Source organism: Monodon monoceros, unplaced genomic scaffold (genome assembly GCF_005190385.1).
Source record: "Monodon monoceros isolate NGI ecotype Baffin Bay Population unplaced genomic scaffold, NGI_Narwhal_1 Super_Scaffold_5, whole genome shotgun sequence".
NCBI classification, from domain to species: domain Eukaryota; kingdom Metazoa; phylum Chordata; class Mammalia; order Artiodactyla; family Monodontidae; genus Monodon; species Monodon monoceros.
In genome coordinates, this window is record NW_021703782.1 from 3,263,619 (window position 1) to 3,288,255 (window position 24,637).

At 39.4% G+C, this 24,637-nt stretch overlaps 1 protein-coding gene across 1 annotated transcript; it reads right to left on the reverse strand.

Moving 5' to 3' along the window:
* Positions 1 to 10,391: 10,391 nt before the first annotated feature.
* On the reverse strand, positions 10,392 to 24,164 carry LOC114883875 (inactive polypeptide N-acetylgalactosaminyltransferase-like protein 5; the record flags this gene model as incomplete). Its single annotated transcript, XM_029202070.1, has 4 exons — positions 10,392 to 10,814; positions 13,799 to 13,930; positions 19,187 to 19,320; positions 23,342 to 24,164. Coding segments are annotated over 4 exons (1,512 nt in total), but the record flags the coding sequence as incomplete, so codon positions are not given.
* Between the last annotated feature and the right edge of the window lie 473 nt (positions 24,165 to 24,637).

Consider the following 24,637-nt stretch of genomic DNA (forward strand, 5'->3'; position numbering starts at 1 on the left):
TGCAGCCAGATTGATGTTTGGAAAATAGAAATTAAACATGTCAACCCCCTGCGTAAATCCCTTAAATAGCTGCGAGTGACTCTCAGGAATAGAATTCCATCTCCTTGAGAGAGAGTTTATAATATTTTCTTCACCTTTCTGGTCTTATCTTTGTTCGTCTGACTCACAATGTGCCGAGTCTCCAGCCCTCTTAGATGCTGTTTCCTCTGTTTCACATGGTCTCCCAGTTTTCTCCACACATCCCAGGTGTGGGAAAACTTTTATTCAGTTCATCTCTCAGATTTAGAGTTGTCAGATAAAAAAAACAGGACACCCACTAAAATTTTAATTTCATCTAAATAGCAAATAACTTGTTGCATAAGTCTGTCCCAAATAGTTCATGGGACATGTTTATACTACAGAATATTTGTTGTTCATCTGAAAGTCAAATATAAATGGGCATCGTGTATTTTTATTTGCTAAATCTAGCAATCCTACTTAGAGTACAATGAAGCCTTCTCTTAGAACCAAATCATATGTTCTCTTAACATCCTAGAGTTCATGGTTCTAACCACCATATATTGAAGTAGTTGTTAATATGTTTTTCTCTTCTACTGGATAGTTTTCTCTTTGGGGACAAGGGTCGTATCTTTATCACCGTATTGTCTGCAACCATTACTAGAGAAAGCACAGTCCCTAGAACACAGAAATCATTAAAGATTTAGTCAGTAAGTGAATAGATGGATAGATGATTGAATGAATATGTTGGAACTCCCATGGAAGGCCTCTTCAATAGGACATCCTCCTGAGAAAACTATTTGGTAATTATCTCTGTTTGGGTAACACGTTTTACACCCTTCCTTCATAGCTCTTTTCACACATATTCCATGTGTGATCCTTACAACTGTTGATCTACACGTCTGTACACCTTCCTGCCTGGTGGGCATCGGATGTCAGGGGTTGGATCTTCACCTCCTCGTGGTTGTGCTTCCTGCCTTCCACATGGACTTGTTGATCACTGGTCCACACCAAACAATGCTTGTGATTTAAAGAAGGGACCGAAGTGCACTCTCTGGAGAGGAAATGCTCACCTGAATATGAGCATGATCTGCGACTATTGACAAGGCATGCGCATTTCAGTGGTGTTATAAGGAAAAGAGTGCCTGCCAAATCACCTGCTAATTTGCTCAAATTCAAATACTTTATTTTAATAAAGATAGGAACTGAGTATTATGCAGACAAAAGTGCACAAGAGCTAATATTATGTGCCAAGTAGTGTGCTATTTGATTTAAATGCATAATCTCTATGTAACTTCATAATTGCCAATGGAAGTAGATGCTAGTCTCTCCATAGCTCCATATTAAAGATGTGAAAAATTAAACTTAGGGATGTTGCTAAGGCTCTAAATGTAGCAGAGAGTGGAAAAATCTATATTTCCTTGCTAACCAAGGAAAATGGTGTTTAAAATATCCCACATCATATAATATGAGAAATGGTTGAAAGAAAAGGGCCTATTTAGCATGAAGAGAAAAAATTATAAATGTTGTTAGGTATTTGGAGGATCAGACTTTTTTTGTGTATCCAGAGAGCAGCAGTAAGCATAATGGGAAACATATATGGCTAAATAAGAGCAGGGATTTTCTAATACATTAGGTTATTAAGTGTAAATAATTTCTTTAGAAGTGGAATAATTGGATTTGGAATGGAGTCGCTTTGAAACTCTGCTACAAAGAGTACTTTGCACATTCCTGGAAGATTTAGGAGGTGATATCATAAAGGTGAGTCACAGAGGGGATTCCATAGGTAGTTTACGTGTACAGATTTACAGACTGAAAATTTGTACGTTTGGTACTTTAAAGATGTTGGATTTATATGTATGGTTTTATATGTAAAAAGTTCAGCTATTTTTGTGAATTTCTATAGAACTGGTAGTTGTTGGGAAAAGATGTCATTTTAAAGCTATAAACATTTTCAGTCTCTGAGGTAAAGCCTTAAATATCCCCCTTGGACTTTCCGTTTCACTGTTTATAGTAACTATTTAGAAGGATCCTTTATCAATGCAAAGTAGCTTCGTATTGTCCTTTGGGGACATTTTGAAGTAATTATTAGCTTTAATGAGGAGGTTTTTTGACTGCAAAGGGGAGTGTGAGGAATCCAAGTGAGGATTCTACTTGGTTGGGTGTTACTGAGACAGGACTGCCTCCACGGGCTTTTCTGCTCATGAGAGTGAAGAGTGTGTCTTTCTTCATGTGGATTTAGACTGTATTTTCTCTATAGAGTTTCTTTCTGGGTTTGTTCTTGTTGGAAGATTCATTGACAGGAGATATCAAGTGGTGTCTAGAAGGAAGGGATTGTACTTGATTGAGGTTCTGCCTGTTTGTTCCGGGAATGACCTGTACGTCATTCTACATAGGTTAATAACCAGGATTTTGTAGGGTGTACTGGTGTTGGAATATTATGTTCTGATGTGACTGTGCTTTCAGGGCCACTAGATAAGAGTGCACACGTGTGCCCTGATTTCCTTGGGTGGACTCTAATTTTCCACCATCTGTGATCCCATGATGAGGCACATCCAGGGCCTAAGGCAGGGACCACTCTTTGTTCCCAGTTGTTGAGACCTCAAAGCTGAGGATCAGCTTTCCTTTCGGGCACTCTCACTGGTTGGGTTGAGCTGGTCCTTTCATGGAGGGGCAGGTTGGAGACTTCAGGGGAAGATAATGCTCTAAAAGTATGGAGGCACTTGGCACTTTCTCATGTAGGTCTGGAGCAAGGCAAGGATGTTCCCTCTCACCATTGCTTTTTAACATAGTATTGGATGTCCTAGCTAAAGTGATAAGACAAGAAAAGGAAATATAAGGCATACTGATCAGGAAGGAAGAAATAAAACTAGCTTTGTTTGTATATGACATCATTATTTGTGTAGAGAACTGGCCAGATCCTTTGAGCTCTGACAGCAGCCATGTGTACTGTAGGTTATAAGCTACTGTGTTGTAATTCTCTCTGGTAAATTAATGCAAGCTTAACAAACATCTACCACAAGTTACACACTGTTTTCTTCTGTGATGGAAGAACTAAGAGAAAGGCCAGTGCCATGCCTTGGATATAATAGTGCAGGCAGTAATGCTCCCATGAGCCACCCCCCCATCATCCTAGGATGGTGTGCCAGAAATAGGTCACCCAAGCCTGAGACCTGCCTCAGGTCATTCTGAGAGGCAGGAGCACAGAGAACAGCCGTGAGGATCCCAAGAAGCCAGACTCAAGGCAAAGAATAATGTCTGGTGTCTCATTATGAGATGCTCAGGTGCTGTGGCGGCCATGAAACAGCTGCCGTGTATCCCGCTGAGATCTCCCGTGGCAGAGTGTAAGTGGGCAGGCAGCCCAGCTGCTGTCGTCCAGGTTTACCATTCTGTGTCAAAACCATGGTTTCCCCAGGACGTTGTCTGCCTTGTCTGAGCGCAGTAGGGGGTCTAGTGCCAACCTGTTCCTGTGGCGTGCCATCCTCTAATGGATGACTTTATCCTAAGGACTCTCCATTGGTCTGGACAAACATTTTCTAAGATGGAGCTGCAGTCTGAGACTATTCTCACCTGATTCTTTCTTCCCCTCTCCTTTGGCAGGGGTCAGAGTAGCATCATGATTCCAAGGCTCTGCCCAGTCACTGCTGCTCCCTCTCCCCTCACCTCCATACGTGCTGCTTCCCAGCTGAGGTTTTCTCAGAGAACCAGACCTCACACAAGGGCTGTGTGTGACATTTGACAAAACTTGCAGGTGTGGGCTGAGAACAAGTGTAATTTTGGTGTTCTTATAATGTGAAGGAAGTGAGCTTGGACGTCTTAGTTATATATGCAAGTGCGTGTTCAACACATCAAATTGGAAAGTCACCTAAAAATAGAAAATCTGAACTACTTCCAGCTGGAAGAAACTGAGGACTGAGGTTGTGTGATATTGTGTTTTATGATAAGAAATATATATTTGGTCATTGGCCCTATTTCTGGCACAGAGCTCCTACAGTCCTTGGAATTTCCTAAGTGATGAGAGCTATACAGTTGTCTTTTGTTATGTTAATGAGGTGGCTTTTGAAAGCACCTAAGGAGGGAGGCTGGTTGCCAGGGAAACCAACCACATGATTAGAAGGTTGGAACTTTCATTCACTACTGCCTACCTCCAGGGAGGGGAGAGGGGCTGGAGGCTGACTCGAGGACCAATGGCCAATGATGTAATCAATCATGCCTATTTAAAGAAGCCTCCATTAAACCCAGAAGGACCAGGTTCTTCGAGCTTCCGGGTTGGTGAGCACGGGGAGATTCAGGGAGAGTGGGGGGCTCAGAGAGAGGGCATGGGAGCTCTGTGACTTTTCCCCATATCTCACCCTATACATCTCTTCCAACTGGCTGTTTCTGAGTTATGTCCTATTATAATACATTGGTAATCTAGTAAGTAAAATATTTCTCTGCATTCTGTAGGCCACTCTAGCAAATTAACTGAGTCCGAGGAGAGGGCCATTGGAAGCTCTGATCTACAGCGGATTGGTCAGAAGCACAGATGACAACCTGGATTTGTGATTAGCATCTGAAGTGGGGGCAGTCTTGTAGGACTGAACTCTTAACCTATGGGCTCTGATGCTCTCTCCATCAGAAGTGAGTTAGTTGTAGGACACTCAGTCAGGGAATCGCTTGCTGGTGTGGGGAAAAACCCATACAGGTTGGAACTGGAATGAGAATCATACGTTGTTACCGAGACCCTAAGTGCTGGGAGAGAGAAAGGGGTTAGCCTGTGGTCGAGACAGGACTGGGATGGGGAGAAGAAACATACACAGTTGCCAAAAGCCTGGGAAGAAGGGTTGGCGTAAGAGAGGGGATGGACACAGAGAGTGTGAGAATGGGGAAGTGCGCAAAGAAAGGTTCAAGGTGTGGTGCAACAGAATACAGCAGACAGCAAGAAAATGAAAAGGAAGACAAAAATCCAGGACGTAGACGCAAACTTACAGGTTCCATCAACAATGCAGGAATAAAAAGGAAAAAACTATGGTTAGGGTGCGTATAGTATAAGCCTGAAAGCTGTCTTCAGCTCACTCACTTATGAATACAGACAATGAGACTGAAGGATTTAATGATAACTCACTTGAGGCAGGGTTTCCAAAGATGAAGTAGGTCAAACAAGACAAAGGCCAGTATCAAGTCCAATACGAAGAAAAGAAAGAGTGTGAAGTGTCGCTGTTGGAAGAAGTCCCTGGTGCATCCTGCTCTGAACCATGTTTCTTCCCATCAGTGAGAGAGAAGAATGTTAAGGAATTACCACTGGTATCAGAAACATTGCATTAGATGAACACATCACGAGGATTAATCATTCAAGTCTTTAAACACTTGCTGATATCAAACAGTGGAATACATAAAATACTTTAAAACATTAGAAATAGCAAATGCATAATTTTTAGGTATAAATGGGTCACCCTGTACAAAATAAAATAATGTTTAATTAGATATTGCTTTTAAAATAGTTTTCCCCTCAGTAGAGATGGACTTACACAATCTATTCATTTTTTCCCAAGTTCACTTTTCCGCCAAGAGCCATGTATTTGAATGCTAGGTAGTTAGAATCAAGCAGTCAGTGTTTGATTTTCAAAGTGTTGCTAATTGACCCCTACAGAGATTTAGCTCAGGCAGTGGGAAAAATCAGATGAAAAAAGTAATCATTTAAGCAGAGAATGGAAGGGAAAATGTCAACTTTACTTGAGTTTCATTGGTTTGACTCAATTTAGTTATTTAAAACTAGCCAACAAGCAAGACCGATTGCTCACTCTCTCATTTCTATTTTCTAAGGAGTAGAATGGGAAGCTCTATCTTTATTTCAAATAACTAGCAGGTCTGGTTGTTTTACACTACAATTGGTGTTGTTTTCCTCTAATGTAAAAGTGAAATACCACTAATCCATAATTTACAGGTTATAAAGGAAAAAAATGAGGTATTATATTTGACGCAAGAGATTCTTGGCATACAGTGGGAATGCAACATATGGTTGCTCTTGACTCATGGGAGTTAAACAGTGTTGGAATCGTTAATAAACATTAGCTGAAGAAGATGACAAACAAGGGAAAATACATCCAGGGAAAAACATATTGTCCAAAATAAAAAGGCATAGGGGATAAGAAATCTAAATCAGTATTACAAATGTAGGGCAAAGGCACATACAGTTAAATAAATCATAAGAAGACCTGCAAGAAGAGTGCATGTTTTGGGAAGAAAAATGGAGAATTTCAAATATATGTGAACTGAGAAGACAGGGAAGGAAGATTATAAGCCCCTTGGGGGAGATTGAAATGAATTCAATGAGAGAAGCAAATGCAGCACAAAAAATGAATGACTTATTTGGTTTAGTGCTCATTGGGGAAAGCTTGAAGTTCTACTAGAAAGTGATCCCAGGGGGAGATGGCAAACTCCTAAAACCAAAGAACTGGAAAATCATTTACATAGGTAACATCTCATTAGAATGAAACCTACAGTGCCTTTAAGTTGTTTTATGGGGGCAAAATTTTGTTGAAATGATTTCAGATGTGAAAGCCCCTACAAATTGATAAGATTTAGGGATAATACTCGGTATCTGCACATTAAAAAATATGGAGAATAAAATCTTATGCTCATAGATGCGCACTGCAGCATTATTTATAATAGAGAAGTATGGGGAGTTTTGTAAAAATACAAAAAGAAGAGAATGGTTAAACACATTATAAAAGTTATATAATAAAATACTTTACCAACAAAGTAATGCTTATAAAAAGTCATTAAAAATGGCAGAAAATGCATATGATGTAATATTAAGTGAAAGAAAATTCCATGTACAGAATAATTAAAATTGTGAAAGATAAAATAACCAGAGAAAACAAGACTGAGGAGATCCATAATAGAATGTTAAAAATAATTATCTCTGATGCAGTATTGCGTCTATAGATACTTTTTACGTTCTTTTACTTTTCTGGTTTTTCTAAAATTAGTAGGTATTTCTTATATGCAGATGTATGTTGAATGTGAATCTACATTTTATAAATAAGTACATGTATAAAATTTTAAAAATCAACTAGTTCTCTAAGACTTTTAATTAAAAAGCAGCATTCCTTTGCTCCACCTTTTTTGCTTTCCCAAGACATCCATTTTCAAACCCTTTAAGTGTGTCTTCTATTAATTGCTTCCATATACCAAATAACGGCCATTTAGTTTTTAAGGGGTTATTTATTGAATTATTCATGTGGGAAATAGATTTTCTTTTCTCACGTCCCTGCCGTCAACACAACTGTTTTCTCATTATCCTCCCAACACATTTGTCTCTTATTTAGATTAAATGGGTATTTTGTGTTTATCCATAGTGGAGTCATATAGTGTCATGTAACTATGCTCTTCCTTGTACAAGTTCTTGTTTTCCTTGCAGGTCAGTAATTAATCCTTTTTGTTTTTTCTTAGGAACCTATTCCCAAACTGTCAGAGATGTAAAGCTCATCGCAATGTATTTAAATAAAGTAAGGTCTCAGTTCAAGTTCCCTGGAAATAGAGCTGGAGAAGGGGGTATGGATTCATGGATCTGATTTAGTGAGCACCCCCAGGAGAAGACTGCAGGAAGCGCTGGTCTGGGACAGGAAGTGAGCAGGGGTGTTTCCCTTTTGTCTGCTTCCAAGGGCAGAGTTACCTCTTGAGTTCTTAGCAGTGTGGGGCAGGGTGGGTGGAGCTTCTAATCTCCAGGGCCTGGTGGCTGTCTCTTGGCCCAGGACAGAATAGGGGATAGATGGGTGCCCTTAGCATCCACTAGATGAAGGATGGGTACACTAGCCCAGTAAAGTGGATTGGGGCAGGGTTCAAGTGCATCCAATGTAGGTAACCTCTCACTGTCTCCTTCCTTTCCTCCTTTCCTCCCTTCCTTCCTCCTTTCCCCTCCCTCATTTGTCCCTCCTTCCCTCCATCTCTCTGTCTTGGGGACCTTGTTCCTGGGTGCCCAGATATAAGGATCTGTAGGCTTTCTCTTGGGACGGCCAGGTTCTCTAGAGAGTAACCCCATCTCTTGCCTGAGGCATTTATAACTTTTTTCAGCCTTCTTGGATCCAACAAGGGGGGATGGTCTGATGGATCACATTTTGCAGCACAGGGACTTTCACGTATGTTTCTGCAGCTATGTGTATAACTTGAGCCCAGTCCTCTGCCAGGGCAGCAAGGAGGCAGTAAAGGGTGAGCAGTTCCGGGAGTCACACTGCTTCTTAAACAGACTTTGAACAAATGCTTCTGCTTTTGGTCCCTCCTCTCTATTTCTGCCTTCAAAAGTAACAGCTTCCCCAACTTGAACCATTCCTGGCTCTGTGACACAAAAAGTTTTACCTTTCTCCCTCTTCCTCCTGACTCCTGGCTTAGATTTTCACTTTCCCTGCTGTGCTTAATAAGTTGAAATGTGTCCTGCTTTCCGGCTGTAAAGGTTCCCTTGACATCTTACCTGCTGCCGTTGCTTTCCAGTTTTCTTTGTCTTTTGGAGTTTATTCCTATTCTTCCTCATTACTCTCATTATACTCAATTTTAGGGGATAAACTTATATTCAATCAACTTGTTAAAATAAGACACTGCTGTTTTTAACAAAATAAACTTTTAACGTGCTTGATTTCCACGTATGTTGACAAAAATTGTAAAACCAATTAGTAGTTATATTTTAGTTGTACTATGAACCTCTGCAGATTATCTTTGTTAAGCAAAGTGGAAACAAAATGCAGTAAAATGAAAATGGTAACATAGCTTTCTTTAGCAATGCGAGTCCATGAACATGAATGAACACTTGAATCTGGGAAAATAGGGGGGAAATAGCTATCACTGGCAGTGGTGATGGTTTGTATATAAAAGGTACATTGTTCCTGTGTGAAATCCCAGTTAACCTTGTGTCTCGGAAGTCATGTTCTTTTTGAGGGTCCAGGATGAGATTTTGGATTCTCAGCATGTGGGATTTTGTAACATAAGGTGGAGGCCACACTCCTCCCTTCTGTAATCCATATGTCAGTAAGGTTTCGGTCTTTTATTCCCAGAATACAAATTTCTGGGCTGCATCTTCACTGTAATATATGCCCGTAATAAAAAGAAGACTCTACCCCTCCCGAGAGTCACTCAGCCAGGGAAGTTCCATTTTTATGAGGAAGCACATCCCTTGAGAGAAACCTTGATTGGGTTGGAATCTAAAAACAGAATTCCTGCTGGAGTACTGACAAGGGCATATCCCAGTGGTCCTGTATTATAATAAATTGATGCTGATAGGCATTAAATTTGTTACTAATTAGCTCAAGTAATAATTACAATATTGATTTATAGGGTACTTTACATTTCTCACAATATTATCCCAACAGTTGCTAATTTTCTTTTTACTAGCGTGCCGAGAATGTTCACATGTGGCATTATTCATCTGTAACAGGCAAGGCAACTGCTGAGTGAATTGCTAAATGTGCTGTTGACATCCTGTGGCCTGAGCGCTGAGTTCTTTTAGTCGCACAGTTCTGGCTCACTTTTTATATGGTCTGCACTCACAGACACCTTACATGCTTTGTTGTAAGATTGTCTTACGAGTTTTTTTTTTTTTAATATTTATGTTGCTTTGTAAATACTGCAAAGGTCCTTTCAAGCTGACAGAGAATCGACTCTCTGTGTCATTCATTAAATCTGTGCTTTCTTCTCGTTGGTAGTTGTTAGCAACTAAACTCCTATTTACTCTTCATGTTTCCATAAAATCTGAATTTTAGACTTCTTAGGACTTTTTTTTGAGATGTGTGCATCTGCCTCTGTGATATTCATTCCTGGTTTTGTCTTCTGTCTCTCTTTTTTTTTTTTTTTTTGCCCCTTAACACCATGCTACCTTCAAGCTCTCTGGACTGAGAGGATTTGGTACAAGCAGTTCCAAGGGAAGCAGAAAAACTCTCGTTCAGAAGTTTCACAAGTCTGGGTGGTGGTTGGAGGGACCAGGTCAAAAGAAACTTCTGACTTGAGCATGTGAGGTTTACTTATTTAGCGGAGGGGTTATCTCCCTTAATCACAAGGTCCACAGGTGTTCTTGTGAGTCACACTCAGTCACACCTCACAACATGTGTCTCTAGGAGTTACGGAGAGTCAGCAGCACGGCTCTAAAGTTGCTGCTGACCAGGCTGTGGAAGGAGACTTGGCTTGCATATTTCAGGAATAGATTTTCCAGTACCTGTAGCACCAAAATGACTCCACATATATTTCCAAATAGGTCATGGTACGATTTCTAGCAATACAAAGAAATCATTCCATTCTGAAATAACATATACCTTTGTGGTGCTGAAAAATAAATAGGCTTTTAAGCGAGGGAAAGAGTGCCATCATCCACAAATGCAATATTTTCAACATGGTGCTGAGAATAAGAGTTGCAAAATAGCATCAGGGAATTAATGTTGTTGTCCACTCGGCATGATGCTGCCCAGAGTGGAAGGTCTCAGCTCCTTGTTTCTTAGCGAGGCTATCCTCATCTTGTCTGGCTCCTGCCAGGCAATCAGTTCTCCAAAAGCCTTAGTTGAAACAAGGGCAGAAATTAGCAAGGCAAGGACTTTATCCATCTGATGGTCAGTAGCTGCCTCACGATCAATGCAGAAAGCAGGTTGTTGGCCTGCTAAACTGTTCCAGGACGCCTGATACTGAGAAGTGAGTAAACTTATTGACAAGTGATGAGGATTTCCAAGGAGCTCCACCGTTGTGTCATACGGTTGAAAGACAATAAAGAAGGGAAAACAGAGTATATACTTGGGGGGTGGGGAGTGGCCCCCATACCTGACATCTGACACAGTTTGGGTCATTGATCCCTTTGTTTTGATCTAGGTTGATAAAGTGAGAATCATAAAGTTAATCATAAAATGAACATAGAATATATTTCTACTGTTTATATTATAGTTAGTCAATGTCACCTTTGAGGCTGGTATATATTATGAACCAAAACAAACTGTAAAGATGAAAAAAAAAGTATTTAAAAAAATTCTTATATATTGAACTACAGTTGATAAACAACGTTGCATTAGTTTCGGGTGTGCAGCAAAGTGATTCAGTTATACATATATATGTATCCTTTTTTCAAATTCTTTTCCCATTTAGGTTATTACTGAATATTGAGTAGAGTTCCCTGTGCTCTACAGTAGGTCCTTGTTGATTATCTATTTTATGTATAGTAGTGTGTATATGTTAATCTCCAACTCCCAATTTATCCCTCCCGCCACCTTTCCCCTTTGGTAACCAGACCTAGAAATAATGTCTTTTCACTTCACTTCACTGTACAGTAGAAACTAATACAACATTGTAAAACAACTATACCCCAATTAAAAAAAAAGAAATGCATAAACAAACAAAAATCTCATGATATTTACCATGTCCTAAGTAAAATAGATGCTTACTAAATACTTGTTAGATTTTTTTAAAGAATTAAGATTTTATCATTTCATTGAGGGAGTAAACATTTTAATGAGCTAATTTTGAATGGAAAAATAGCCATATACCTTATTTTTATTGGTTTTATTGTTTGTATTGGTTTACACTGAGCATTTAAAATTAGCCTCTCGTTAATTGTAGACATTGCCCCAATATTATTATATTTTTTAACATCTTTATTGGAGTATAGTTGCTTAACAACGTTGTGTTAGTTTCTGCTGTATAACAGAGTGAATCAGCTCTAAGTATACATACATCCCCGTATCTCCTCCCTCTTGCGTCTCCCTCCCACCCTCGCTATCCCCACAGTCTAGGTGATCACAAAGCACCGAGTTGATCTCCCTGTGCTATGTGGCTGCTTCCCACTAGCTATCTATTTTACATCAGGTAGTGTACATATGTCCATGCCACTCTCTCACTTGGTATAAGATAGCATTTACCCACTCTGTTTCTTAGTTTCCTCAGATGTAAAATGAAAATATTTGAGGACATGGTAGCTAAGACATTTTCTAGACTATTTTCCATTCTATGTCCGTTGAGTTCATGCTAGTCCTAATGCATACATAATTTCTTCATTTCATAAATATTCTCTCTCAGGATGGACTTGCTTTCTATTTATATATTCCTTGTCCCTGTACCTTAGATATTTATAAGCCTGAGGACTCTGTGATGTGCACATGTTATTAGGATGTTACTTTCTTTTCTGAGGCAGTACTTCTACACTGTCTGTGCTGCCCTTGGCTTCTCTTCTGCTTAGCACTTGGGTCCTTCATGATTAGGTTGAAGTGAATTTCTTCATCTGTCAGTGGCTTATTTAGGTCTCAGGACAGATGTTCCATTTTTACAATTTACTTCCACCCCCCATTCCATTTGTACAATTTACACCCTTATTGCAAGCACTTGGATGACACTTCGCATTTTCTGTTGATTTTTATGGCGGTTTGGCCCATTATGCCTGATAGACTTCTAAAATCACTCACTCACTCCTGTGGAATTGCTTGTGTCTGTTTCTTGAACATGTGAAAACGTATTTACCCAAGGGATGTGATCCTTTTCTTTGTGTTTTTGCTGTTCTCCTCCCAACACACAAGGCAACTTGTCTTTGCCACAGTAATTTTGTTTCTCACTTTTTATCAACACACAAGGCAACTTGTCTTTGCCACAGTAATTTTGTTTCTCACTTTTTATCATCTCCTGAATTCTCAAAAAAGAGGTCTCGGTGGAACTGAGAAGCGGTGGTTTGTCTTGTTTGTTTCTTGACATTCTCTCCTTCTTTTGCATCGATTAGCACAGACCCTTGTTAGAAGGAATTTATGTGCAAGTTTTCTCTCTGAACATTTTTTAACCAAGTCAGGTATCTGTTCTCTGAGGGCACATGAAATACAGTAGGAGCGTTTTAAATGCTGGAGCTGAGAAAATGGGCAGTAATTGTGCATGAACCAGCTGATATCAGATTTTACTTTACTTAATGAACTTAAAGAAGTACTACTTGAAAGATGGCCTTTTTAAAAAAAGTCATTTTAAAATTGAAGTATAGTTAATTTACAGTGTTGTGTTAGCTTCGGATGTACAGCAAAGTGATTCGGTTTATATATTTACTCAGTTTATATATATATAGATATATTCTTCTTCAGATTCTTTTCCCTTATAGGTTATTACAAGACATTGACTATAGCTCCCTGTGCTATATAGTAGGTCCTTGTTGTTTATCTATTTTATATGTAGTAGTGTGTGTATGTTAATCCCAAACTCCTAATTTAAAGATGGCCTTTTTGATTTGTGTAGGCTGTGCTGTAATACCTAGAAATAACAGAGGAAAGAATGGAAACAATTTAAAGGAGGCAAGTAAAGTTAGTAAAAATTTGCTGTGGGTCTTTGAGCCCTCCTTCTGGACCACGTCCACATGTTCCGTGTGAAATATATCATCTTAGTCAACTCGGTAAAATAACAGGTCATATTCTTAGCCCATTTTGCATTCTGTGTTCCCTCTTTGGGTATTCTCATAGTTTTAATAATTATACTTTCTTAGTTATAGATAATGTGATCACAAGGGACCAAAAAACAACCCAAATCACCTAGAAAAATATTACAAAACCAGAGAAAAATCTCCTGGACATCAACTGCAAAAAGGTTAGCTAGATTTCAAAAGAACTGCAGCATCACTAGGTTTCAGTTGTGTCTTTCAGGCTTCATGTTTTGCTTCTCTCTGTCCGTCTACTTCATCTCTGTTCCCCTCTGTGGTCTAAGTTTTGCAGGCTATTTGTCAATCGTCTGTCAGAACTGCTCCAATATGCAGTATTGTTCTCAGACCAAGGCAAGAGGAAACCCTTCCTAGGGTCTGCTCCAGTTTTATCCCTCTTCTAGGCTAGGTTTTGGGTACCTGAAGTCTTGAATTCTCTGATATTCTAGCCTCAAGCATCCTGTCAGAGCCTATGAAATCCTTCTCCTCAGGCACATTCTTCTGAGGGCCGTCCATGCAGTAGCCATGTATACCCTTGGGCCCTGGCATGGGCTATGGACAGAGGTCTGCAGGGAGTGGATGGACCTTGGACATGTGAGGCCCTGGCTTTATGGACAAAGCTCAGTGCAGAAAGAGAAGGGAGGTGGGCCGTGATCCAGAGCCACTAGCGAGTTCTCCCTGTGTCTCTACATCCTTGCTGAAAATTTTGAGGATCCTGAGAACTCTATACATAATTCTGTCATCGTAATGATGTATTTATCTACATAGGAGGCTAGCACATGTTCTTCTAAACAATGTGTTAGCTTAATTTTATTACATTTAAATACTTAGATCCATGATGTATGGGATTCCATTTGCAGTTTTGCCCTGGGTCCCAGAAATATTATAGCGGCAGCATGCCAATGTGAATATCTACAAAATATTCTCCATTAACCAACTGACTTAGTCTTTCTGTCACATTTCAGATTCTCTTGGGACAGAAATTAATTTTTCTAACTTGAGTGACATGTTCATGCTTGCAGGTTTCACAGGTATGTCTGACTCAAGTTGTTTAAAGTTAAATCTATTACCTTCCACTCGTAATAGGCTAATTCATGCAAGACATCCTTACCGAGAACATTCTGAGCCAGGCACTTTGATAGTCACCTGGAGCAAGATGATGAGTAGAACCATACATGGTTCTTGTTTGGATGCAGTGGAAGAGACAGGGTCCATGTTTGGATGGGGAGCCCCATCAGCTACTTTGTTGTCAATTCCCAGATGTTCAATTTATTCATGATTTGGCACCTTTCACCTTACCCATAGCCAAACCAGGTATCAAGCCTGGTTGATCTTTACCTCTTAATTGTTTTTCTATTTGTGAACTTTACTTATCCCTACTGTTATTATCTTAATTTCATCTTAGTTACCTTCTCTCACCTGGACTGTTACTTGAGCTTTTATCTCGTTTTTCTGTCTTCAGTATCGTGTTTCTCAATTACACTAAAAAAAAAAACTGTCACCTTTTTTACTTGATTATGATCCATCACTCCTTGCCTGCTGGCTCCTGTTTCCTTACTGCCCTCATTCGCCCATCCTCTTCCAAGACAAATACTAACTCCATATGGAATGAAGCCTAATTTACCAGGGAGAGAAGGCCTTCCAAGAAGAGTTTCCTACTTACCTTCTTCCTATCTTGGTCCCCACTCTGTCAGTTAGAATAATAACTATCAATAGTACCAGCCTCTTCTTTCTGTTCCTTTGCTCTAGATGTTTTCTCTGCCTAGAACACTCTTTCTCAACAAAATTAGACTTCTTCCAATCTCTCCTATCCCTTACCCCAAACATACACACAACTGTGGTTGGGTTTCTTTTAGATGTGCTTTTATTGGAAGCACTCACGCATGTGACTATTAGAGCATCTACCTAAAGGAGTAAATCGCACACAGGCACACAGACACAACAGACATTCTCTCTCTCTCTCTCCTGAAGGTAATCATTCCACCAGATTTTAACTACTCAAGGGAAGCATTATTTTTTACCATGAAACAGATCATCAGTAAATATATTAACTAAACCAAAAATGTTTGGTGACTTGTGGTTTCTCTGATTTAACCTATCAGAGTTCTCTTTCTTTCTTGTTTTTTTAAATATTGATCTTCTTGTTCATCTTGTAGCCCCTCTTGGAAACTTTTCCAGAGAAAACACTTATGTCTGTAAGACAAATCCTAAAGTGAATACTGTTGCTTTGAATTCGAGCAGAATAAAAAGTTCAGAGATTTTCACCTAGATCCTTGCACTTACACTGAGTAAACTGAAGCTATTCATCCCTGACATACAGTGATATAAAAACTCTTCATTTTCAAATGTCTTTAGCCTGCAAATAGGGATTTTTATTTTAAGTATCTAAAGGTGACCTATATTCTAAGTTTATACCATCACAGGAATAAAGGAATAGCCTGGTGAAATAGTCTGTAGGTGTATAGATGATTACTGAGTGGAATTCTAATACCTTGAATCCCATGGTGTATACCTTATGACACATCAGGAACCCAGCTACACTGGGCAGGATGTAGAAATGATTTTGGCATATCTAAGATCCAAAAGTTCCTTAGGTGTGTCTTGTGTTACTTATATGAATTAAGTAAATAGCAGCCTGATTTATCCATTCAACTTGGCCGTTTCAATCCAAGTGGGTAGATCGCACATCATTCAGTACCAAAGAGTTTCTAATTCTCCTTTGATTTTTTTTTCTTTGATCAATGGGATTCTTGGAAGTGTGTTATTTAGTTTTCAAATGCTTGGATATTTTCTATGTTTCTGTTATTTTTAATATAATTCTGTTGTTAAGAGAACATATATTGTATAATTATATATATATATGTATATATTTTTTGGCTGCGTTGGGTCTTCGTTGCTGCGCACGGGCTTTCTCTAGTTGTGGCGAGCAGAGGCTACTCTTTGGTACGGTGCATGGGCTTCTCATTGTGGTGACTTCTCTTGTTGCAGAGCAGGGGATCTAGGCACACGGCCTTCAGTAGTTGTGGCACACAGGCTCTAGAGCACAGGCTCAGTAGTTGTGGCGCACGGGCTTAGTTGCTCCGCAGCATGCGGGATCTTCCTGGACCAGGGCACAAACCTGTGTCCCCTGCATTGGCAAGCAGATTCTTAACCACTGTGCCACCAGGGAAGTCCAGTATAATTATAATTTTATTGAGATTTATTTTCTAGCCCGGAATATGTTCTATTAGTATAGAATGTGTTAGGTACTAGGAATACCGAAATAAATGAAACAAATCATTAATCAAGTCACATTATTTTTTGTCTAATAGACATGTTTACAAATTATAATACAATGTTAAAAATATAAAAAATATATGTACAAGAGTCTATGGAAGATTACTGTAGTTTAGCCAAGGAGCAGGTTATGATTTAGAGAGAATACTTACTTTGTTGGCACAAAAACAAAGGATAGCACACAGGCAAGATGCATTATATTTATGGCAACCTTGGGAGTTATTGTTTCTCTCTTATGTAGAAAGATTTAGGAATTAGTGGAGTCAGGTCATAGGCTCAGGGTATAATTTTCAGAGCTTGACAATGAGATGGTGTCATTAAATCTGGGCCAACAGAATAAAAAAATAAATCTTCACTGGCCTCTCCAGCAATTTGAAGACTTGAATTGAAAATTCATGTAGTTGAAAATTTTAACTAAATTTTATTATATTCTATCATTAGACCAAGTCTCCTTGGATGCAGAGCTCCCTTGTTGAATGCTGATACACATAATCTAAATGAGAGGCAACTTGTCCAGTCTATGAAGGACTGCATTTGTGAAAGTTTGTTTCTAAATCTTGAAGTGTGCACCAGTTCACAGCAGCAGATGCCTGTGTACAACTGATATCTCTCCAAACATCAGTGTGTAGACAAAGAACCAGTGGGCTCTGGAGAATAATAATATCATTTTCTCTTTATTGAGCACTTATCTCTGAGGAACTAAAGTGATTTACAAGAATTATCTCATTAGTTCATATAACACTCTGATGAAGCGAGTAGATGTTATCTTTGTTTTTTAATAGAATTCTCCAGGTAACCTGGAAAATTTGATTAGATAGGTGAGCTGGATTCATAACATCCTAATCTAAGAAAAACTGTCTTGCAGACGTTGAAAGCATTATTAACATTCAAAAAACAATTTTATAAATCCTAAAGTTTTTAGAGTACATGCCAGCTCAAGGAGGTGGTTTTGACAAGGTGCATTTTTAAGAACTCGTGTTTTATATTAAGCATTTTATATTTATTTTATATTCCGTAAGATGTTATGGAAAAACCCGAGCAAACTTTTTGACCAACCCAATAGATTCTCTCTCAAATCCAACCAATATATTTTGAACATCTGCTATATAAGAGAAAGAAAATCAAAGCACGATATCTTTTCCAGAGAGGTTTTTATCTTATTGGTATGATACATTTTAAAAAGAAAATTTTAAAAAGAGACCCTTAAAAGGATATCATATCTATACATGCTGTATAGATATCTCTGTCTCTGTCCCTATCCAAAAAAAAACTAATGTGGCATAGACAGAGAAAGTCATTATCTCTCAGGAATAAGGAGGAGACTATAAGCAGATCCATTTAAGGAAAGGTTGATTGTAAGTACAGTGTTTCATTGCAGTCTAAATGAAATGCAGTGCCTCACGGTGGCCTTCAGAGCTCTGCATGGATTGCCTTGGTTGCCTAGCCAGTCTCATTAAACAGAGAACTCTCCCATATTTGGTCTGCTTTCAAACTTCTGAACCTCTGCCACATCCTCGGTTTCAGCTGATGGCCTTGTACCTTATTTCACCGAGAACATAGAAGCAATCAGTAGAGCATTTCCATGAGCCATTGCTCGTATTTACAGGTGTATCCTCACCTGTTCTCACGCACGCTGGGGGCTCCGTCCGGATACAGATGAACTGTCTGTGATGCCATCACTCGTGTACTAGATCCTGTCCCCTGTCACCTACTCAGGTTTCCTGGTGCATCTAACCTTCCTTCTCCAGTGAATCAGTAGTCAAGCGTGCTCTTACTTCTTCCATTTAAAAAAGTATTCTTGATGTTACTGACCTATTTCTCCTCTCGCTTTTATAACAAAACACTTCCAAGGAGTTGGCTGTCCTAGCTGTCACTAATGATCTGCTAGCCTCCAATTCTCCCATCAGACCACTCCATGCAAATTTATGTTGTTCAAGTAAGCGGCGATTTACAGACTTATTACATCTAGGGGTCACGCCTCAGTCCTCTTCTCCATTGACCTGTAAATAATGTTAGACCCAGTTGACCCTCCTTTTTAAAAAACCTTATTCACTGTTTTTTCTCCCCTGGTTTTCCTCTATTTCACTAGCTATCTGGCCTCTGTCTTCTATGCAATTTCCTCTGGATCTTTCAAATTACTTAGCGTGGTGTGGAGGGATTGGCAGTTCATTTTCTATTACATATTAAATTCAAACATATCGAAACTGTTCACTGTTTCTGTTAACAAACAAAACTTGCTTTGTTTTGATACTGCGGCTGCAGGTTCGTTTCAGTGAAAATTTCCTCTGATCTCAGCTATTAAGAGCTTAGAGGAGACCTAGTCAGACAGTGACCCTCCTACCTGGATTTAGTCACCACCGGCTTGAACTCACTGCGTGCCCCTCACCTTTTGCTTTAGTACAGTTCACCTTGGAATTGTCATGTTGGGATGAGAAGGCGCCCAGCTTGGTTGTTAAACCAGCTCCCAGAGTAACTCCTAGAGTGACTCAGAGAATAGCCCCTGTTCTAGTAATTGCCCAGCACTATCCTCACACATCCTGTCTGGAAACCTCTGCAGCAGGCGTGTGGGGAGGCCCGAGTGATGGGAGCCATCACCTGGGCAGCGGTCAGCTGGCACCTCTGAGTAGCTGCAGAAGGACCGTAAGCAAAGCCGTCTTTCTGAGAACCTGAAGTTGAGTGAGGACAGTCTGAAAGGAAAAGCCATTTAATCCTGGCACCCTGCAGTTTGAGAGAGAGATCAGAACTCCAAATATTGCTTTGGGGTCCATCAGCATATAAAAATAATCTTTGATATTTTGAATGAAGATGAGCCCCCCTAGAGAAAAGACCTCTGAGTTTTGGGCAGTGCGGGGAAGCAGATGGTAGCCTGCGTGGGCTAGTCCGTGGACAAGTGTTTGAAGCGCCTTCTCATGCTGCAATTGAACCTACGCTGGTGACACAGAATGAAACAGAGCACCACTTCTGCCCTACACTTGCATGTCTTTTTTGAAAATCAGGCAAACCTCCCCCTTAAACTTGAGGAGTTGAAGTTCAAATTGATATTCTTTCAGGGACACTTAGGAATAGTTCTGAATCTTTTAAAGGCCACAGATTCATTGAGGTTTTAGTAAAAGCTATGGATCTTTCCCTAGAAAATTGAAAATGAGTGTATAGAAACAAGACATAATTCTGAAACAAAAAGTCAGAGGCCTCCTGGGTACTAGTTATTTTTCACAGCGAACATGGTTGGTGATTTTATATATTCAGTTGGAGATTTTTGCTGCTGCTTTCTTAAATTCTCTTGAGATTTTGTTATTTTGGTGAAACAGTGTTGACTCAGAGTTAGGGTTGCTAAGTTCTGTTTTCTGATTTCATCACTGCCTTTTGTGATTCTGCCCTATGTTACATTTTGGGGGGGACGGGGGAACGTCTTAGGTTGGAGCAGTTTTCTTATAAACTGGTAAAGTACACAAATTCTGCAGTGTAATGGAATCATTCTGCCTTTTCTTGTTCATTTAAGTGAGATAGAGAGTGTATTTTAATATTTTAAGAGTATTTTAAAGTATTGCCTCTTAAAACTTCAGGAAGATTTGACATGTGAGTAAACAACGCTATTTGATAGAAAGCCTTTAATAGAATTTTTAAAAGATTTTAAAGTAACAAATTGGCTTTATTCCTCTTTTTCTTATTGGAAAGAGTGCCAAATGTATTTCAGCCTCTTTCCAGGTAAGATGTGAAATGACGTGAAAAGTATGTTCAGAATGAAAATCTATTTCAGAAGGCAACAGCCATGAGGAGAGAGGCAGAGGGGAAGATGAGGTCAAGACCAATGCCAAGATTCAAGTCAGTGCATGTAAACGGAGAACTTGATCTGAGCATCTAATCTTGAAAGGATGCAATATTTGAGATGGCTCTTTTGATCTCAGGCAGTGATATAAAACACTTTCAGCAGACCCAACTGAGGTCAAAGTTGAATTTCCTTGTTGAAGAGGGGGACAAATATTGCTACCATTAAATCTATTAAAGAATACTAAAAGTTAGCCACATTTAAAGATAGATATTAGATACAAGGGGAATATCACAGAAATTAGTATCGTGGTGTAATTCCAAATGTCATCACTTTGACTCGGGCTCTTGATACAGGATGTTGGCCATACTTAGTGACAAATTTGATAGAGTGAAAGTAAAAAGATCCCCGTAAACAAATGAAGTCAAAATATGACACCATCTTTCTAGAAATTGAATATGTAGATGGGGTGACTTCTCTGTAAATCTGTGAAAGTTTTCCATATTTGTACCTTTGTTTTCTCACCTTTGTTTTCTCTCTCTCCCACTCTCTCTCTCTTTCTCTCCCCCTCTCTGTATACCTCTCTGTCACTTTGTCTCTGTATGTATGTATATATATGTGTATATGTATATACGTAAATCCTATAATTAATCAAGAGTGTTACTCCTGTATTTTTGCTTGAATATATCCATATCTGTATCAGTCATTGGCCACAATTTATATGCCGTTTGAAAAAGAGATACCTCTCTTTTCCACCCCCTTCTTATCTAATAATATCTACATCTAACTCAGTTTGAATATTACTGCAATTATGAAGCCATTTGGACACTTGACATTATTTCTCTGAGTAACAGTAACTTTTGTATCCGTTAAGATATTCTTGGCTATGAGAAACAGAAGCCCAGTTTGAAGTTGCTCAAACAGTACATCTATTATCTAACTCTTTATATGAAGTATAGAGTCAGGATGGTTCCAGGGTTGGCCGTTCAGAAGCTCAGCATCTTGAAGGATCTAGATTCTTTCCATGTTTCCACTTGGAAAAGCCCAGTGTGGGGATGTTATCTCCTCAGATTTCAAGAAGACTGTAGAATCTCCAAGCATCATATAGAGACTAAACAATACCCAGAAAATTATGTGCATTTATTTGGAAAATAGAAATTGAAGCTTCTCAAGTTTCTAGCCAGAATGGAGTCCAATGTCCATACCTAATCAAACTCTTGTAAGGAAAATAACACCACTGAACAGCATATTACCACCTGAAGTTGGAGATGGGTCCCATCCCTTGGACATTCATCCATGTAAAATACGATTATGTGAACAAGGCTTTGCCAAGGAGGAAGAAGTGTGTGTGTGTGTGTGTGTGTGTGTGTGCACTATTTTTTTGAGTTAATTGTATGCTATCATACTTTATTGCTACTGCTTTTAAGTCATACCTCTTTCTACCTTCTGTTCCATGACTTGTCTTGCCTAGATGCCTGCATCTACCTGCTTGAGGGCAAGTGTCAATTCTGGTTTCTTTGTATCTCCCCAAAGCTCAATGACTATCACATAGTAGGTTTAGGATGAAACACTTGTCTGCAGGATCAGCAGTGTCAATCTCTAGGATTACTGGTGTATGGAATAGTAATATTTGAAACTTCACTTCTTGAGACAGGTAAAGGAAATCATATGAGATAAACTTGCATAATTTTGACCGTACATAGTAAACTGTGCCATTGGACTAGGAAATAAACTTTATTAACGCAATCTTTAGTTCTGCAAAATCTTGATTAAGTTTCAGTAGATATGCCTGGAGATTTCAGCCCTCGTTAAGTGGCAAGAGATTGGAACTCAGAAGTCACTTTAAACCTGAGTGCAAAAAGGGATTTTAAAGCTGGAAAATGTTTCATGCTAGAAGATAGAATAGGGCCCTTAAATTTTTAAAAATAGTACAGATTTTAGCTGAAGTAAGTTGTAACAGTTGAGAGTTTGGGCCTCATTAAAAGAGGTTGTAATTTTATTTATTTATTTATTTTCATGGGATATTCATGTCTTTTTATTATTTGATATTGCCAAACTGTTTTCCAAAGTGAGTTTGTAACAATTAACACTCCCACCCACAGTGTCTGAGACTTCCTGTGCTTGCCAACACATGGTCCTATCAGACTTTGAAAATGTTTTGCCAATCTAGGTGGCTATGTAGAAATATCTCATTGAGGTTTTAATTCATATTGCCCTGATTACTCAAGAAATTCAGTATTATTACTTTTATAATTTAAAATAATAAAGAAATATTAGATCAAGACCAGGACATACAATATCACAGAGAGATTCTTACATATTTCTACCCATGTATGTGAAATGACGTCTTGTTGTTACTGTCCCTATTTGTTTGAACTTTCAAATTAAAATGAAGCTGCATCTATATGTTCTCTCTATGTGCATTCTAAAGGTCCTGGCAAGGGGCTTAAACCATGGGGAGATGCACAAATGAAGGGGCCTGGCTTTGATGTAAAAATCTTTGACTGTTAGAGAAAAAAGGTAGCAGAGGATCTTGTGTGGTCCCTATAACAGCTGCAGTCACATCACTTGGAAGCCCGGTAGTGGAGGAAGAGAATCCAAAAATTTGCCCATGGGAATGGGGGCAGAGAGGGGTGTTTGCCACAGACGGGCAATCTTTGTGGGAGGAAGATAGATCTAGGGGGGGAAAAAAAGACTTCTTGTGTTGGTTGATTTACTTCTGAGAAACTTGAGTTTCCCTAGAGATTAAAAAAAGAGTAAGTGCAAGTGTAGCAGCTTAGAATGAACAAATTGAGAATAGGGTCTGAAAATGGGTGGGTGAACAGCTGAAGGTTGCCCTAATTTAAGGAAAAGTACAAAAATTGGTATCTGGAAAGCAGCAGAAGGCTTCTTTAGAAGCCAGTCCCTCTCTGTACTCTCACCTATCCAAACCAGGGACGTATCCTTCACCTTGTATTCATCTAGCCAAATGGGCACCAGTCTGAGATTGTTATATACCAAGGCTTTTACAATTCCAGTGTGGTTTGCAAAGTGTTGCTTATCAATATGTCCTACTCGAGAGCAGGGGAGTATAAAGAGTTGGCCTCCATACATCCAGGTCCTTAGTGAAAGTTCCAAATTTTCTCCTCCCCAGAGGTTTATGCCCTTGTACTTTCCGATTGCATTAAAATAATGCCTATTTATAGCACAACTTCCTCCAGTCATTGCAGGTGACCAGATAGGTCTAGTGGGTCCTTCTTGTCCATCCATCTCATAAGAGAAATCACGATCCCGTTTAAATTGCAGATACCAGTTGAAAGCTCCCCTGACAACAGGAGAGGACTGGTATTCCAGGGTCACATAATCACTGGCATCTATCAGAGGACACACCCCCATTTGGGGGTCCTTAGCAATGGCATTCAGCACGGGCTCCAGCCATACTTTAGTCACCTTGCAGTGGCTATCCAGGAGCATCAGAACGTCCCCTGAAGCACGCGATGCTCCAATCAGCCTTGCTCGAATCAGTCCCTCTCTCTTTTTGTTTCTTATTAATTTAATCTTTCCCTGAAAATTTTCCACATGGTAGTCTAGTTTCTTTTTCAAATCATCAAATTCCCTCATGTCATCTACCAAAATAATTTCTTCAAGGATATGCTGTGGAGTGAGAGTCATGACACTGGACACTGTCCGAAACAAGACATTAAATGCTTCATTGTGGAAACCAATGACAATCCTGGCACTAGGTAGGTTGGAAGGGTACTGCTTTTTTTTTTTTTTTCCAAACATCTTTATTGGAGTATAATTGCTTTACAATGGTGTGTTAGTTTCTGCTTTATAACAAAGTGAATCAGCTATACATATATATATATATATCCCCATGTCTACTCCCTCTCTCGTCTCCCTCCCACCCTCCCTATCCCACCCCGCTAGGTGGACACAAAGCACAGAGCTGATCTCCTTGTGCTATGTGGCTGCTTCCCACTAGCTATCTGTTGTACAGTTGGTAGTGTATATATGTACATACCACTCTCTCACTTTGTCCCAGCTCACCCTTCCCCCTCCCCGTATCCTCAGGTCCATTCTCTAGTAGGTCTGCGTCTTTATTCCCATCCTGCCCCTAGGTTCTTCATGCCTATTTTTTTTTTCCTTTTAGATTCCATATATATGTGTTAGCACATGGTAGTTCTTTTTCTCTTTCTGACTTACGGCACTCTGTATGACAGACTCTAGGTCCATCC